This window comes from Carettochelys insculpta, chromosome 9, assembly GCF_033958435.1.
Source record: "Carettochelys insculpta isolate YL-2023 chromosome 9, ASM3395843v1, whole genome shotgun sequence".
NCBI classification, from domain to species: Eukaryota; Metazoa; Chordata; order Testudines; family Carettochelyidae; genus Carettochelys; species Carettochelys insculpta.
In genome coordinates this window covers 58235517-58254743 of record NC_134145.1, presented here as the reverse complement: position 1 = coordinate 58254743, position 19227 = coordinate 58235517, and the positions used below count along the sequence as shown (strand labels likewise).

Below are 19227 nucleotides of genomic sequence, written 5' to 3'. Positions count from 1 at the left end.
TTATGGTTCTTATTAAATTTGGTGCTGTTTTTACAGCTTCTTGTGAGCAAGTGATTTTCAGCACCACTGTCAGTTCTCTGCCTGTGGAAGCTTGGAATAGATGATCTCTTTGGCTCAGAGTTGCCTCTCGGTGAAATATGGCTCCTAAAAGCCAGAACTGAAGAGACAGATGTGGTGACTATAAAGATCTACCTGAGTGGCCCAGAACATTATAGTTTTTATAGCAACAGTTGCTTAATTTTTTAAGGTTAGTGAGGCTGTCTGTGGAAATTTGTTTTGCATTTGTCTGCTGCATGCTTGATTTTTTGGGGTAAAAAAGCCACTTAAGTTGCCAGTGTAAACCTTCATGAATACAGTACACACACGAGATTCTGATTTATTAATCATGGATTATTTTCAGAATTTAGCTTTTATTTTTTCAGGTATTACATCAGTTATGATGAGAGAATAAAAACCTTCAGAAGACATCAGTAAAATTATCTCTTGGCTAATCATAAATTGTGGTAGAAATGTTTTTTTTTTTTTTTTTAAAGGAACAAATGGGAAAGGCAGTACAGAAAGATTCAGTATTTGATTTGTATTAAACCTTAAAGGTTTGAGTACATATGAATAGAGCTTTGCAGTGTACATGTCATTATGGTTTCTTGAAATCTATGTAAGCCAACTAGCAAATATCCCATAAATTCTCATCCACCATAATGTTGGCAAAAGAAACAACAACAATAACAAATGGACTGACGTATTCTAGTGGGCTTTGTGTGTGCAAATGCATCTATCATTTGGATTTCTGCACAGATATCCATGGGAGTATTTGGCATGAAATCTGAAGGCTAACATCCTTTGTTACTCAGAGCTTTGCTGGAAAAAAATTATTAATGCTTCAGTGCACTGACACTACTTGGAAAATGTAATTTTATTCTTTGTGGAATTTTTAGGAAAGACTGTAGGCAAGTTAGCAGAGCTAGTCTTTTATATGTCTTCCTCAATTTTTGGCAACACACTCTAGAGAGAAAATAAATATTAGCACGACATTTCTTCATTCAGAAGCTTGTGTTTTCCCACTCAGTGAAGATATAGCCTATTTTGTGCTCTTGTTTTTTAGTACCATCGGTGATATTTGTTGTTGGAACTTGTGTGCTTTTATTTCTGCATCAGCTTTACATTTCCATTCATTCCAAGGTTAGGGAGGCATCCTGTAGTATTTCACTGTCTTCAGAACACTCTTGTACAGGTTGAACCTCTCTAATCTGGAACTGTCTCATCCAGCAACATACATAATCCAGCATGATTTTCGTTAGCCAAACGACCACTTATCATGGGTGAGGCCATGTTCCCTGTGGTCCCATAAAGTTTGTTTACAGCCACCAGTCATGGCTGTCAATGTTCTGTGCTGTCCTCTAAGAGCCCAGTAAGCAATGTAAGGTAATGTGTTAGGAAATATTGACCTCCTATCGTCTAGTAAATTCTCTCATCTGGCACCCTTCAGGTCTCAAGGGTGCTGGGTAAGAGAGGTTCAACTTGTATTAACTATTGCAACTTTCAGAAAGTCTTGCTGATTACTTAGTTTGAAATCTAGCTTGTGAGATTTGTTGGATGGTTCCATTTTGGCCTGAGGGAGATTGTATGTTTTTTTGTTTTTAGGTGCATACACTGATAAAAATCCCCCCCGCTTTTTTTTTTTTTTAAGAAGTTTCAGTCACAGTTGTTTCTGCCTGTGATATGTCTGATTTCTCCACAACTTGAAATGTGTGATAGACACCAGATAGCTTTATGAGACCTGTGACTAGCAACATCATCTTCTGAATTGATAGTGGCTGATTTAAAAATTTCCTGCAACTTCAGCTTTCTCTCCTGCCCGTGGGGCACTTTACATCTTAATATATTTTTAATAGGAATAACCAGAGCAGAATAATAATTATAATGTCTACTGTTTTGAGCAAGTCTACCTGTTCTCTTTGCTCCCCAGTCCTAAAGGAATTAGTCCGTGTATCTGAATACCAGTTAATAACCATCTTACTAAAAATGGTTTATGTTTCATTTGATGAGGGTAAAGTTGCCAGTTCACTGGGTAATTCGGAGAATTACGTAACCAAGTGGTGGCTATATTTCAGGTTGATATTTGTCTTCTAAAAATATCAAATTAATATTGCATTTTGCCTCTAGTAGATATTTGCTAGAAGGGTTATGGGAATCAGCAAAGGAAGACATGCCCTGAATGAGGCTGCTAGAATCATTGAAATTTCATGCTAGAAGGTTACTGAAGGGCCCTACTCCCCAGCCACGTGAACTGAGGCATGACCAAGTAAACCTGAACTATCCCTGGCTGATGTTTATCTAACCTGTTCTTAACAATGTCCAGTGAGAAAAGATTCCACAGCCTCCCTTGGATGTCTATACCAGTGCTTAAATACCCTACCAGGCAGAAAATTTTTCTTACGTTTTCCTGACTTTTTTTGTAGCCCCATTACAATCTTGAGTCATACTCATTTTGTGAGTAACTAGAATGCACAGATTTTTTTCCACCTATGGTACTGCATAATCATAACCATTTGTTCCCCATTTTGTAGTTGAGCATTTGATTTTTTTTCCTGTGTGTACTTTCAGCTTACACCAGGTGGATTTGACACCAGTTCTCTAGTTTGTCAAAAGTAACTTTCAGTTCTACTCCTGTCCTTCTGACTGGTAGTGACTCCTCCCAGCATAATGTCATCTGCAAATGCTATAAACACACTTTTCATTAGATATGTCACTAATGAAAATACTCAATAATTCTGGACTAGGATGGACACGTGGGGAACCCCATTGGACAGATCCCCCAGTTTGACTGTGAGCTATCAATCACTAATCTTAAAGTATGGTCTTTCAATTAATTATGTACCCACCTAATAATAATTTTCCTCTACCCCTCATTTCCCTAGTTTGCTTATGAAAATATTCAGTGGGATTGCTGAAAGCCTGACATATATCAAGATACATCATATCTGCTGTTTTGCCCTTCTTCTCTAGGCTAGTAATCCTCTCAAAGAAGGAAATTAGATTGATTTGACATAATTTGTCCATGACAAATATTACTTATTACCCTATTATCCTCTAGATGCTTACAGATTTATTGTTTCCTCATTGTTCCAGTAACTTTCCAGTTATTGAAGTTAGGCTGACTGGTCTATAATTCTCTCGGTCATTTTTGTTCCTCCTTTTAAAGATAGGTACCTTGTTTTTCTTTATTCCTCTGGGACCACAGAGGCTCTCTGTAAGTTCTCAGATAATTGCTAATACAGCAGTGCCTCGATTTACAGAAGGGTTGAGGTCCCACACACACTTGTGTAACTCGAATTTCATGTAAGTTGGAGGTGGCTTTTTTTTCTCCCTGTTGGAATGCACATTCTGCAGCTGGGGAAGCAGCAGGAGCTCCTTTTGTAAGGTAATTCCTCGGGCTGGGTGGGGGAGTTGGGGAAGGTTAAGCCTAGCAGTGGGTTGGGGCTGTGGGAAGGGGGCAGGCGGGTTAAGCCTGGGGTGGTTAGGGCTGCGGGGTGGCGGGGAGTTGACCTGAAGTCGCATGTGGGGGGTGAGGGGGGTTGAACCGGGGCAGGGGAAGATTGAGCTGGAGCCATCTGCGCATGGTGAGCTGGGCTGTGGGCGGTCTCAACTGGGGTCCGGGGGGGAGGTTTGAACTGGGGTGTGGGGGTGAGTCAGAGCCACGAGTGGGGGTGGTGAGCTGGGCTGGGGGCGGTTTGAGCTGGTAACTGGGGGGTCAGGACCCATCTTGCTTTAGGCCAAAGCTCGCCACATCTGTTATTTTTATTTCATTCTGTATTTCTCTAGATCACTTGTTCTTAACAGGGCATCTGAAGAAGTGGGTTTCAGCAGTGAAAGCTCATTACTTTATAAACAATTTTTAGTCTTTAAGGTGTTACAGGTCTGCTTTTTTGTGAGTTATAGAGGTACAAATATCTTGCGTAGACAAGGCCAAGAGAAAAGATAGAGTAGGGACTCCTTTTTAATCTGTAATGCTGACCTGCTCCTTGGATTATCAGAGAAGGCTTAGTGCTGCTGTAGCAAGGTTTGTTTTTTGTTTACATTTGTTTCATTATTCCTAATCTACACTGAGACTTCCATTCATTGTAAATTAATGAGTTTACTGTGGTAATTTGCTTTGGAGAAACTGGATTGAAGATGGAGACCTTATTAGGTTTTAAATGATGACTTGGCATGCATGATTTTAAAGTCTGGTCTTTAGCCTTTAGATAGTGTGTTCTGAGGAGGGAAATTTACTGCCTTTTTAGAACAGGAGAAATTGCCTTTCTCTTAATCATTTATATGGGTGTGGGGAACCTTTTTTGGGTTGGGAGTCATTGACCCACACAAGTGAGAAACATATAACGTTCTGGGGGTGGCAGTGCAGGGTCTGGGTGGGAGGTAAGGTGCAGGAGTGTGCTGGGGTAGTAGTGTGGGGTCTGGAAGGGAGTGTGAAAGGTGCAGGAATGGGATGTAGTGGTATTGTGGGAGTCTGGGAGAAAGAGAGGATGCAGGAGCGGTGTGGGAGTGGAGGTGTGGGGTTGCGGGGAGAGGGAGGATCTGGAAAGTACAGATGATTGGGGCGCCTAGCTAGCGCATCTCCTGGGGGGCACAGGTGGCTTCCTGCCACCCTGTACTGGCAGGTATCTTCCCCTCGTGCGCTGCTCCCTTCGGTCGTGATTCCTGGCCAAAAGGAGCGCCAGCATGGGTAGCCCCTGTAGGGAGCATTTCCCTGCAGTACATCAAGGTTCTTCCTTCCCCTTGCCAGGCAGAGCCCATAGGCCACATGTGGTCCATGGCTTACTTTGATTGGGCCCATGGGGGTGGGATGGGGGGACCCTTGACCCTTGCGGGCTGGATCAGGGCAAGCCACTGGCAGCCATGGGCCGTAGGTTCCCCCATTCCTGGTTCTATATGTGTCTGAGGAGATTTGGGAAGCAGTTTCCTTCTTACAGGAGGTTTCAGCTAGCCTTTTCTCCCTGCTTTATATTCCTCTTTGGCTGCATGAGTGTTGGTGCATGGAAAATGTTATAGCTAGGCAAAAATTAATAGGAAAAACAAGCACACTTTTGTCACTTGATAGACTTTGGAACCCAGGTCATATGCAGCTGACTAGCAAGAATATGAAGGCGATTCAGATGCCAAATATTTGCAGGGAATATTTTAAAAAGAAAACAGTTGAGGGGGAACATTTATTTGGCAAGGAGAGGATCAGTAAACAGTATCTTAAGTTAGAAAACATAGTTACACAAATGACCCATGCTGAGACCTCTGTGTGGATTGAGGAATCAGACCTTTGGGATATGGGTTAAAATGTCTAACTTGCCATCTGTGGTACCCATCACAAAAATGTCCTTTAGACCTTGTATTTACTTTGCAAGATTATGACCACTGTGTCACCACAGTTCTGGTTTGTTTTCTCACTGCTCAGTTTGCATTTTTTTTTGCCTTGCGTAGTATTTTTTTGCGTTCATTAGTATTTGGTAGTTATGCTGTAGTGTCTTGATTTTGGAGAACTGGAGAGTGGCTCAAGAATTGGCCTTTGCATCTTGTTGGTTACAGGAGCATGGTCTCAGGATGGAGAAGGATAACCTTCAAAATGGGCAAGCTGAACACTTCAGATATCCTAAAGTGGAACTAAACAATGCAGTTCTTGTTAAAACATAATGGTTTATATGTTGAATTCACAAATCTCAGAATACAGTTGTTGTGAAAATCATAAATTAATCTCTACCACTTGCAAATTCTTCATGCATTGTTTATGGTGGATATTGTTTGCATAAACATAAGCAAAGAAATTGTTTTTCCTTACTGTTTCTGGCTGCAGTACAACAAGTCTAGCTATCATCGTCCTATCTTTATTTGTAGTTGTGTTGCGCCCAGGAGTGTATGTTATTAGACCCATTCTTGAATTGTTAGTATTGCTTGAGTAACTAGCTGAAAATCATCACATGAAGAGGATTGTAACTGCCTCACTATAGGCTTGGAACTCATGAGTTTTGGGATGATGGATTACCACTGTTGAACCCAGGTTGTGCATGTGCAATAGAATGGATTGCCATCAAGTATATGTTTAGCTGAGTGAACTCTACCACTTTTATTTGTGAAACTGCTTTCTGTACTAGAAAACGAGCGTACTGGTCTTCCTGAGCTCTTTGGTTTCTTGACTTCTGGAGCATGATACACTATGATTCCAAAGTTCTAATTAACAGTCCTCTTCTGGATAAATGTTCTCTTTTAGTTTCAAATTCAATAGAAAATAAAAAGGAAAATATGCTGATTTCTTTTGTCATGTTGTCTTCACTTTTCTAAAGAAAAGTATGTATTTTTCAGAATTTCAGAATACTGGGAAGCAGTCCCCGAGGCTCTGGCTTCCTGTGCCTTGACAGATTCCTGTTGTGTCACACCAAAGCTCTGGAACTGTCAGGTCTCTCTCTAGTAAAGTCCAGTCCTACATAATAGGAAATATTTTTCCAAATGAGAATATTTACAGATTCTGTCTTTTAGCCAGCAAGGCAACAAGTTTTAGACAAATCTGTCAGTAAACATGTAGTTTGTGTGTTTGTTGACAGGACTAAATATAATTGCCCTGACTTCACATTCCATAGCTTTATATATCAGTCTTGGGGGATTAAAATAACTTTAATTGCTATTCATTTTCAAACAGGCTTATCAGAGTGACTTATGTTTTATTTTGTTTTTCTGTTTGCTGCAGGCTTTCAAGGAGATGCTGTATGCAGCTCAGGACCAGGCCCCTTCTATAGAAGGTAAGTAAGATGTGACCTTGAGTCAGACTTGTATTGCTGAATGTTGAGTTCCGAGCACAGCTTCCTCCTGCGTGTTTCCTGAAACTGACAGACTTAATAGACCAAAAGGGAAGCAAGATCCTGGCTGCAGAATTATGCTTTTTCAGCTCTCTAAAGCCTTGTTTACTGAATCATTAGAGAACATTAAAACAGCATTTCTGTAGTCTGAGGCTTGTAACAGCTGTTTTCTTCATGTGTATAAGGACATCTCATGCAGTGGTCTTCATGTGTTGAGAGTAGTAATCTGTTCTGGTATGGCATTTCTAGTCCCCAGAAGTGGCTAATACAAAATGCTGGACAGAAATGTAGAAAATAGTCATAATGCATCTATCTAATTTCTGCAGTACTGCAATTTGCAATAATTATTTGTGATCTCAGCTGTTGGTCAATTTATACCCAGAATCATAAATCAGAGCCTCTAATTTTTATCCTGTTTTCAGCTGGTGGTGTGCTGTTCTTATTAGTATAAATGTAGAATTATTTTGATATTTTTCTTCATAAGCCATTTATATCTGTTCGCTGGCAGAGTTTCCTTGATAATGTTATGTAAAAAAGAACCTATCGGCTTTAAACTTGTTGCATTGTGAGATTAGGCTTTGTTAATCAAGCGATTACCTGTAAAACTAATTTTTCTGATAAAAATCATTATGTTTGTCTTTCATCTCCTTTGTTAAGAGAGCTACAAAATAATCCTAATCTTTAAATTGCTTGCTCCAGCCTCTAATTGATCTCCTCATAACTTTCTGACTTTTTTGCAATGAGGTGGCTTAAACTGAATGCAATATCAAAGATGAGCATTAATTATTAATAAAGTGGTACCTTTAGCCTAATCCCTATTTTAATACAGTTGTGACTTTATTTATTTACCTTTGTAGATATAAACCAGGAAAACGATGCAGTGTTGCTAACATCTGTTAGTTAATTTTGATAGTGTTTTCTGTGGTGCTGTTAAGCAGTTTTGTATCATCTATCCTTGCAGGTAAATTGTTTTATCAGTTGAAAAAAGCATAGAGCATTCCTAACTACTGGTTGGTCACTTTCATAGAGTACACTGGAACTTTGAACACTGAACATCTCTTCTCTCCCAGATGACTAAGTATGAGTTAATCTTTGCAGAAGGCTTTGAATTTTCTATTTTTTTCTTTAAAATCAGAACTCTGAAGTATTTTGTCTTTTCATTCTATAGTACTAAGTTACTTATTCACCTGCTGTGAAAAAGCAGCAATGAAAAATATGAGTGTTAAATGTTTTTTTCCCATTCTTTCTCCTTCAACCAGTCTATTCCTAAATTCCTTGCCCATAAGCCCCTTGTATTTCCGTGGTCTTTACCAGATAATACACTAAGCTTACAGCCACACTACCATGGAAGATCAGCCACAGTATGTCGTGGAAGACGGCTCAGGATTGATCTTCTGGGGTCCTGTGTGAAACAATGCTATCAGGGCTCAAAGTTGACCCTGGAACTCCTTGCAAGGTATAAGGAATAAGAAGGGTCGATGGGAGAAACGTGTGTGTCCACCTTCTTCCATATAGACAGACATCAAAGTCCACTGCCAATAGGTTGATTTTTAGCTATGCAGTTAGTGTAGATAAAATTACATGTTAATGGTTGACTTCTATGTCTAGTGCAGACATAGCCTTAGTAGCTGTGAATAGTCAGAGTTTCTAATTATGGGTTCAGTGTAACTGATGGGGAATTTTAGGTTCTTGATTCCTGCAAGTTAAACTAGACTTCCAAGATGTTACTTACTGTACCTGTTCTTTGACTGGTGAAAATAATTTTTAAGGGAAGAACATTACAAAATTATTTCTATATGTAGTGGGGACAAGTCTTAAATATATTTTTGTTTTAATTAAAGCTAATGACAAACATTTATGTAATGTACAGATTAAGAAAAGAGCACCCGTGCATCTGGGTATAATACTTAGATTATTCACAAATAGAAAGTTTTTGTTTTACAAGTCACATCATATCACATCTCATAGAACTGGAAGGGACCTTGTGAGGTCATTGAGTCCAGTCCCCTGCTCTCTTGGCAGGGCCAAGCACCATCCCTTTTTTTCCCCCAGTCTATTTGCCCCAGATTCTTAAATGGCCCCTTGAAGGACTGAGCTCACAATCCTGGGTTTAGCAGGCCAGCGTTCAAACCAGTGAGCTATCCCTCCTGATTGCGTCTCAAGTGATTGAGAATTTTGGGCAGGTTGTCCATTAGAAAATACTGTCCATCAGGAAATATCTGAGTTACTTTCCCTGTTGCACTTCTCATTGGCACTCTAGCTTGTCTGACTTGGTATGCCAGTGTCAAGTAATGTGTTCCAGGTAGATGTCCCTCAAAAGAACAAAGCTAACAGAAACCTTTCTGAAGCCTCTGGATTGTAGGGAAGTATCTTTGGAGTAGTGGAAGTATAAATCTTAGACTTATCTTAACATGATTACTTATTTTATTCTATCAGTTTTGTCAAAACAAACATACTTTTTTCTGCAAAGTACCATACCCCAGAACTGGACGTTTACAGCCAGATGGCTACAGTCTAATCATTGGGTGGACTATATGGCTTATTTTGGAAACTAAATGATTTTACATCGACATTGAAATTTTCACTCCTGTGTCCCATTTTCCTAGTGTGCATAACTGTTCAAAAATGGTCAAAATACTTTGAAGACACCATAATCTAGAAAGTTGATTAGATGCTAGTTTGGAACAGTGTTGTTTAGTCCAAATTGATTATGCACATTACTGTTAATCTGTGGGTTTTTTTTCCTGACACTAGTAGAAATCCAATGCAAATGAAATGTACGGGGACTGGATGGCTCCTGGGGTAATGATAGTATATTGTTGCCTTCCATCTCTAGGTCACTGGCTCACATGTAGCCCGTGTCTATACAGGCTTACTATTTGATGGCTGTTCAGTGGAGAGGCCAAGAATTGAGTAATCAGGAAAGGTCACAGCTAGTTTCTGAGACATAGTTTGGGCATATTGATGACAGTATGAGAAAAGTTGCATTGCTGCTGCCTGCAATATGTCTTATTTCTGTGCATGAAGACTACTCATTCTTTGCATGGGTGTTAATCCAGCACCTTTTGCCTGCTTGTAAATTTGTACAAGCTTAAATTATTTTAGTAAAGCACGAACTGAGACGAGTCATCGTTTTCCAAGTAATGGCTGAAGCTCCAGCCTTAACTCATTCTATTCTGTCTTGGTATATTATAGTGTTCTCCAAATAGTAGGTGATGTTATATGCTTGGTGTGATATTGAATGAGAGCATAGACTCTCTTTCTTGTTTTTGTTCCTGAATAGCTTAAAATATGATTTTAAAAATAACAAGGTAAGGGGTGTGGAGAGGTGTTTCAGGAAGCTAGTTCTAAATGTGATGATTAAACTTTCAGAGCTGTAACCTTGTTTTCCCTCCTGACAGTTTTAGCATAGTATCTAAATGTGCTCTGTCTTTTTGGATATGTAATTAAAACACTAATGGAAAAGGAGCAACATGTGTGTAGACCATCAGATGGCATAATATTTATATTATTTTTCTAGTTAGATGAGCTAGAGAGCTCTAATTTGTGTGTGTCTCCTGTGATGTCCTCTAAAATCGTCAAAATCCTTCCAGAAAAAGGGGTAGTTGACATCCTGATACTGTTGTTGTAAGAAAGCAAGCAGAAGTATTTATTGGAACCCAATTTTGTATGTCATAAAGGAGCAGCAAATGGTATAAATTAATATACTGAGCATTCTATTTTTAGCTCACCTTTGCTAAAAATCCCTCCGGTTATACACCATAGTGGCAAGCGTCTGCATGGGATCATTTGTTAGTAGTTGCATTCTTTTTTTTTTTTGTTGAAATAGCTCTTACGGCGGATTGGCAGGAGGATATGCCCTTCTGTCCCTCTGCCCACGTATTGCCATGGTCACCATCATATGGCCATTCTTTTGCTCAATTCTCTCCCCCTTTTGTATCTGTTTCTTTTCCATAATCTTCACACCCCACCTGTTTGTCGCTCGCAATTAGTCTCTTTTTCTCTGCTTTATTTATTTTGATTGCAGCTTCTGTTGACTTCCTTTTTATCAGTATACTGCTTGAGATGTGAAGGTGGATGTCTGATATCTCATGGAGTTCAGGTGCTCTTGTGTCTGAGCTAAGTGTTATAGGAAGAGAGAAACAACTTGTGTGGTGTTGGCTGAATTTGCATTCGTGTACATGTGGGCTGCTGCTTTGGCCAGCTGTGTTAGCAGCTGCTGAGATAACAGGGAAGGAAGGCAGGTGATGTTCAATGAAATGCAGCTTTCGGAGTGAGTTTTAGTAGCAATGGAGGAGGTTTAAGTCCTTCAAGTGCTTGTTCATGAAAACTATAATTAGGTGTGTGCTTGTGCCGTGTACACAGATGTCAGAAACTTTTCCCCAAACGGCATCCGTCCAGTCAGCCAGGAAGCTTCCTGGAGTGGTGCTGGTACGATATGCTATATATGACCCTTCTGACTTGTCTACCCGTCAGTCCATTCTGACCATCTGTGGCCGCATTGGAACAAGTGTGCCCTAGCCCAGTTCTTGTTTGCAGAATCTATCTTGTCCATTTTTGACTCCCCGTTCCACCTGAAAGATCAAGTGTGTTAGCCCTTTCGTCTATCAGAGTCCACCTACTGGCTTTTTCAGCATTTTACCCTGGGAATGGCACCCAGATGGTTCTTGTGAACCTGTTGGTTGCACACTTCCTCAAAGTATTGGAAAGGGCCTACCCCTTGGCGTGGTCCCTATCCCTACACGGGATCTGAATTTAATCTTCTCTAAGCTGATGCACCCACCCTTTGAGCCTTTAGCCACTTGCTTCCCCCTCTGCCTACTGTAGAAGGTGGCTTTTCTAGTGGCGATCACATCTGCCAGATGGGTATCAGAGCTGAGAGTGCTCACAACCAAACACCCTTATACTCTCTTTTTACAAGGGTAAGGTGCAGCTCAGGCCTGACTCAGTTCCACCTGGGTCAGAATTTCTTTCTCCTGGTCTATCCAAAGCCACGTGCCAATGTGTGGCAAGAACTGCTGCACTTGCTGGGCACTCATAAAGCCTTGGCCTTTTATATGGCCCATACAAAATCCTTCAGAAAGTCATCCCAGCTCTTTGTGGCTATGGCTGACCACCGGAGGGGCCTCCTGTTTCTTCACTATGTATCACCCCATGGCTTATGGACTGTATCCATAAATGCTACGAGTTAGCTGGTACTCCTGCACCAGTAATCACTGTACGTTCCACAAGAGTCCTAGCCTCTTCCATGGCTTTTATAGTTGAAGTGCCAAATCAGGACATTTACCGGGGTGGCCACCTGGTCCTGAATTCATACCTTCATGACACATTACGCCATGGATCAGCAGTCAAGTAGGAATCAATGTGAATAAGCACTCGAAGAAAAAATGGTCATTGAGCTTTCGTAACTGTTGTTCTTTGAGATGTGTTCTTCACATCCATGCCAAGACCTAGCTTCTTTCCCCTCTTTTGGAGTAACCAGCAAGAAGGAACCAATGAGTGGGTGGATGAGCAGGGTCATATGTGGCATGCTATATCGGTCCTACTCCATGGTGTCCCCCTGGCTAACCCCATGGATGCTGGTAGGGCAAAGTGTCAGATATATGTGCGCACAGGGCAAACACACCTAATTGGAATGCATGTGAACAACACATCTTGAAGAATAATAGTTATGAAAAGCGAATAATCATTTTATCAAGTATCTCTGTCTCTGTTTCTCTCATTCTTTTCCCTTGTGGCCTCCTGTCATGGCTGTGCTCCAGATTGAGAATCACCGACTTAATTACTAAGATAAATTTTGTCCATCTGATATGTTTGGCTGGAGTGAGGTATTTGTACCAACATTGTTATGTTGGGTCAAATTTTGGAGCAGGACAGAATAGCTGTTCACAGAGAAGCACTAATCTGCCTCTGCTCTGGTTACAGCACCCTGACACAACCTGCCCATAGATTACATGCAGAATATGTCCAGAACACCTTTCCAGTTCCTATCCTTGATGGTACTGCAAACTTCCTGGATTGTTAATAGCCAGACCAGCAGTAATCCATCACCGACTTTTTCTCCTGGTAGTGCCTATTTGATTTTGGTTTCGTGACAGTGCCTATATGAGAGATGCTGCTCTTGCCAGAATAGTGCATATTTTCTTTTTCACTGCTATTTAAACCGTTGTCCAGGATAAGCATTCTACCAGATGCCCTGTCTAAACACAGTTTGCACTGGTTTAATGGAAGAAGTTTTTCGAATTTATCTAGTTACACTGGTGCAGACTGCAGCATGGACACACATCTGATCTTTTATTTGGCTTAATATGGAGTATTAGCTTACTGGTCAAGGCTTTGTCATATCACTTGATTTAGGAGAAGTTTCAGTCTCTTTGCTTCCTTAGAACCGAGGAATTTTTTTCTCTTAATTTCCAAGTTTTTCCTACTCTGTTACAAGAACAGTGAAGAATGGACTCTTTCTTAAACTGCTGCTGTAAGCTTCTGTACATATCAAAGGGTTACATAAGTGCTTTGTTTCACCTCCAAAACACTCCCAAGAAATAATGGAACAGTGTGAAGTCTCAAAGATCTGCTCAGGCTTAACACAAATCAAAAATAATAAATAAACTGATACCTGGGGCTGACTTTTTTCCCCACTTTGGACATGGACACTGTTTTAACTTCTAAGTGACACTTAAGGAATTCAAATGATTGGTATTCTCACAACTTTCCACAAAATGTTTAAAAAGTAGTGGTGAGGACAAGCCTGGGATATGAGTAGTAATGAGCAGAGCCTGGATCGAAGTAGAGATCTTTTACTTTGCTGACTTATTGTATAGTAACACCACCTTAGGTTGTGCTAGGTTGGCTTTTGCAAGTATAAAGTGTTTTTTCCATATTGAACCTCTGAATGCTGTGAGGGTTTGATTTTAATTAAAAAAAAAAAGCGGGGATGTGAACGACCAAAATAATTTACTGGAACACCGTGCAAAAACAAACATCTTCTCCCCTTCGTCCCCTCCCTGCAATCCCATCACACACTTCTGGGGCAAATTCATGGGTATGTCTATACAGGTTGAACATCTCTTGTCTGGCACCTTTGGGATCTGACTGGTCCTGTGTGAGAGAATTTGCTGGATGATGGGAGGTCAATATTTTCTAATGTATTACCAACACTTCTACTCTGAGAAGACATTTGGGGTCAGCTAGAGCTAACTAACAGCACAGAACACTGAGACCCAGGACTGATGGCTTTGAGCAAACTTTACTGGACTACAGGAAGCTTGGTCACACCCATGGTAAGTGGTTGTCCATCTAACTGAAATCATGCCTGATTACAGAGTTTGCTGGGTGAGAGGGTTCTGGATTAGAGAGGTTTAACTTGTACTTACCAGGAGATTGACCTGATCAGGGTTGATCTTCTGGGGTTTGATTTAACACACCTAGTGGGGATGTGTGAAATCGAACTGTTGGGCTCAACAGTCAGCCCTGGTGGTACTCATTATCACAAGGAGTAAGGGAGGTTGATGGCAGAGTTTCTCCCGTCAGCCTCTCTCTGTGAGGATGGCCACATAAGTCGATTCTAGATATGATTATTCCTGCTGCACAATTGTTGCTGGACTTGCATATCCAGGGTTGACTTTCAAGTCTAGTGTAGATCTGACCCAAGTAACCTCCTGTAAATCTTGGATTATTGCCATAATATTCTCACATTCTTGTTGCTGCTTTATAATTCCTTGAGTATTCCAGTATTGAATAATGCATTCTGATTATTTTGCATCGAGGCAATGAGGATTGAAGAGGCAAGGTCATTGTATGTCTGAACACTCATGTCTTCTGTCGGAGCAATACAATACTAGCATTATGTATTTTTTTTCTGTGAATTTTGCATGAATTACACCACATGGCCTGCATACCCTCTTCTGGAAAAGTTGCTCATGCATATGTAGTTTAACTTAACTTGTTTAAAGATCCCATTTCATCCTGTGTCTTATTACCTTTCTTTTGCATAGTTTCCTTTAGACTGGCATCAGTATCTTTTTTGTGGACTTTCCCTTTATCAAAGCAATACTATATGCCTTTCTCTTATCCAAGCAGCTGCTTAGAATTATTCATTTTTGGCCATTCTAAACCACGCTTCCACATACAGGACATAAGCCAGTAAAAACAGACAAATTATATGTAATTGATTCCCATTCTTAAATGTTTTGCAAAGGAAATTACTTGAACTCCCAGGGGATTACTTGGCGTGCATATTTGCTTTATTATTGGAAATGAAACGTAATATTTTTTAGAATGAGTGGTTCATAATGGATGAATTTATGCTGTTGTAAGATTGTTCCTCCTTCAACTTTTCACAGCCCTCAGACTTGTGAAGTTGCGTAGTTTCTGATGGAAAACCTGCTCATGAGTATAAGAAGTCAGTAGAAATTGGTACTGTGTCTTTGCTGTGAGAGAAAGCGCTTAGGCAGCAGCTCCTGGTGTTCTGTGGTGAAAGTCAGGTATCATGTCTTGCTTTTTCTCAAAGGCAAAAAAGCACCCGTTGACAAATGTGTGAAATACTGGCTTCATGTAGGGTGAGTAGTGCTGTGCTTTTCTCCTGTTGTCTTCTGTCAGTTTCCTGCCCCTAGCAAAACAGGTTGCTGGACTGTCCTTGCTTGGACTTGTACTGATAATTCCACTTGGTTAGCAGATGTGTCGGTATCTCCCTAAGCTCCTTAGAATTCAACTCTTCTCAGCAGCAGCGAAGATGAAAGCATGCCTGTAAATAATTCATTCTGATTATCTGCTTGAGTGGACAGGGTCCACTCTAAATATTTTTTCCCCAGGATCTTTGTTGTTCTAAGGGATTTTGAAACTAGCTTTTAAATTTATTTTACTTCTGGTGGAATGAACTGCTCTTCCTACTCAGAACATAAATCTGTATCTCTGTAGGACATAATTTCATTGCTTTTGCCATTCTCTGAGTTTGGATCACTACATGTAAGAAGGTTAAATTGTGTATGGTGTTGAGAAAATACTCTAATTTTGCTGCTGGGATAAGTAGTAAAGGTAAAGGTGGGAAAGCTATAAAATTCAAAAGGCCAAGGGGTGGGTGGGTGGCTGGGTGGAGGTGAGAGAGAGGGAGAGGAAACAAAATAAGGATTTCTTATCGGTAAGAAGAAGAAACCTGTAATTTAGATCTTCTAAATTAGTAATAGAAATCATTCAGTTTGTGGACAAAGCAACCAGGTTTTTAGGCATGCACTTCAGAAAAGCTTGGATGTTGCGGACAATTGAGATGTAAGTATGTAAAATGGCACACGCACAAAGCTCTGTCTGAAATCAGGGTACAGGCAGGTTATTGCTTTTGTATTATTTATATCTGTTTTCTTTTTCAGTACTCTGGTGTTAGTAAATAAGATCTGTGTAAGATCAACTATCCTCAGTGAATAATGCAATATCAATTAAACTTGATCGGTTTCTTTTGGTTTAAAAATACATTCTGGGGGCAGGGAAGGAGTAGCATCATTAAAATGAGATCACATTCTGCCAGATACTGCTTGTAAGATGCTTTCAAAAAATGGCCAACTCACTTTGTTAATACCCCATGGAATCCTGATGTGGCTCTATAATACAGTAGAGGAACAAAGGATCTCTCCTCTGATAATTCCTCCGAGGCAACCTCCTTCAGTTTTCTTACATTAATCTGCTTGAACGTCACACCATGTGTTGGCTATACGAATAAGATTATAATGAGATGATGATAAGCAAGGCTCTTCTTAGGATTAAGTTTGTTTGTTTTTTTTTTTAGAGCAAACAAGAGCAGTGTTCAGAATAAAGGTAATCATTTCTGCTCTGCTTCATGTATCCTTAAAGTAAGGGATAAAAAGGGAGGACCAAATCATCATGAATTTCGAAAGAAATATTTATAGTTTAGTTGACTTAGAGAGAGAGAGAGTGTGTGTGTGTGTGTGTGTGTGTGTGTGTAAAAATCAGTTAACATTGAAAACTTTGCCTTTTTTATTTAGAACACAGAGACTGTATAGAGTCATAATTTGACCTCTTTTTACTTGAGGTGAATAAGAATTACTTTCAGATTAGGAATCTTACTTACATGTCATTAGTTCTTTAACTTCTTCCTATTGTAGAGCCTTAAATTAGCTGTTTTGTACTTTGTTTTATTTTGTGCATGCCCAACTTTCATCACCTTAGTAGTTCCATTGAAGTCCACCAGAGTCTTCATATAGATAAAGTTGCATAACTGTTTTAAGTGTTTTGCAGGATTGGAGATTTAAATTGTAATTGTCTTTTGCTTGTTGACCTATAACAATTCTGTAAAGGTCAAATAGCCAATCCAGCCAGTAGTAGCATTTAAAAAAATGAATGTGCAATCTTAGTTTATTTTTAGTCTAAAATTGCAGCAATACAGATTATATTAATTTTGCAAAGCCTCGGTACAACTTCAATCAATGATTTTTTTTATTTAAAAAAAATCCAGTGATTTAACTATTTAAATTATTCTACTTTAAATTGCTTCACTGTTAGTGTTTGACATGGCAGCTGTTCTTGTTATCTGGGTTAATATCTAATATAATGTACACATCAGACACTGAAGTAATGGTATTGTGTTCACGGTTCACGAGTGCAGTTGAAAAGATCCTTAATCTTAAAAAAACAGGAAGTCATGTAACACCTTGAAAACTAACAAATTTATCTGTTTATTGCGTTGAGTGTAATGTATGATTACCTGCCTTGTGGGCAGGTGGCTTGTGTGTGCACCTGGTGCAAGGAGCTCCTGACCCTCAGAAACCGAGTTTGGGCTTTGGAGGCCAGGCTGGCTGAGCTGGAGGAGCTAAGGGAGGCGGACAGATTTGTTGATGAGGCTTTCTGGGAGACTGTAGTGCTGTCCAGTCTGCAATGTGACAGCCTCAGCGCTGTTAAGGAGGATGAAAGGCTCAGGGGAAGAGAGCAGTCAATGGAACCAGAGGGAAACGATCCCATAGTGTGGACACTGCTTCCAAGGGATGTTATGGTATCCTCTTGCACTGAGGATACCTCTCTGGGGGAGGGAACACTAGTTGTTAGGAAGAGGCAAGTGTTAGTAGGAGGTGATTTGATCATTAGAAACATAGATAGTTGGGTTTGTGATGATCAGTAGAACTGTATGGTGACTTGCCTGCCTGCCTGTTGTGAAGGTTGCAGATCTCTTGAGATGTCCAGATAAACTTATGTGTAGTGCTAGGGAGGAGCTGGTGGTAGTGATACATGTAGGTACCAGTGACGGGGAGGTGGGGTGGGTAGAGAGATGTCCTGGAGGCCAAATTTAGGCCTGTTAGGAAAGAGACTGAAATCCAGGACCTGTACAATGACAGTCTGACAAATGCTTCCTGTTCCATGTGCAGCGCCTGGTAGGCAGGCAGAACTTCAGAGTCTCAATGCATGGATGAGATGATGGTGTAGGGAGGAGGGGTTTAGTTTTGTTAGGGACTGGGGACGCTTTTGGGATACAAGGAGACTGTACAGGAAGGATGGGCTCCACCTAAACCAAGGTGGATCCAGACTGCTGGTACTAAACATTAACAAGGTCGTAGAGCAGTTTTTAAACTAAGAGATGGGGGAAAGACGATTGGTGCGGAGGAGCACATGGATTGGATGGAGCCTTCTCTGAGAGGAAAGTCCAGTAATAGAGATTCTCTAGGTTTTAGTCAGAAAGAGAGGAGGGGAGATGATACAATATGCACCAGATCATATAGGAAACACTCACATATAAAAGAATCAAATACATCGGGGAAGGGCAGACAGATAAACAGTTGCAATTTTTTAAAGTGCTTCTGTACAAATGCTAGAAGTGTAACTAATAAGATGGTGAGCTAGAGTACCTTGTATTAAAGGAGGAGATTGACGTTAATAGGCACCACAGAAACCTGGTGGAATGAGGACAGTCAGTGGGACACAATCTTACCAGGGTATAAAATATATCAGAAGGACAGAGTAGGTTGTGCAGGTGGTGGAGTGGCACTGTATGTGAAAGATAATGTATAGAATCAAATGAAGTAAAAATCTTAAATGATTCAAAATGTTCCATAGAATCACTATGGATAGTAATACCATTCTCTAATAAGAATACAGCGGTAGGGGATGTATTATGGGCTGCCTAACCAAGGCAGTGATAGTGGCTTTGAAATATTAAGGGAGATTAGAGAGGTTATCAAAATAAAAACTCAATAGTACTAATACTACTACTACTAATAATAGGGTAGTTCAGTTATCCCAATATTGACTCAGTTCATGTTAGCTCAGGACGAGATGCAGAGATAAAGTTTCTCGATGCCTTAAATGACTGCTTCTTGGAGCAGCTAGTACAGGAACCCAATAAGGGAGAGGCAATTCTTGATTTTATTGCTTAGTGGACCACAGGATCTGG

General features: G+C 40.3%; 1 protein-coding gene across 2 annotated transcripts in view; it reads left to right on the top strand.

Moving 5' to 3' along the window:
• The window catches only part of XPR1 (xenotropic and polytropic retrovirus receptor 1), a 172839-nt gene that overhangs the window by 1557 nt on the left and 152055 nt on the right, over positions 1 to 19227 (top strand). For both annotated transcript variants that reach the window (XR_012646570.1, XM_075002732.1), the window contains exon 2: positions 6731 to 6782. Coding sequence is in view for 1 of the 2 variants with exons in the window: in XM_075002732.1 (XP_074858833.1) it covers positions 6731 to 6782 (52 nt within the window). In the remaining variant the exon portion in view is untranslated. The remainder of the gene's footprint in view (positions 1 to 6730; positions 6783 to 19227) is intronic.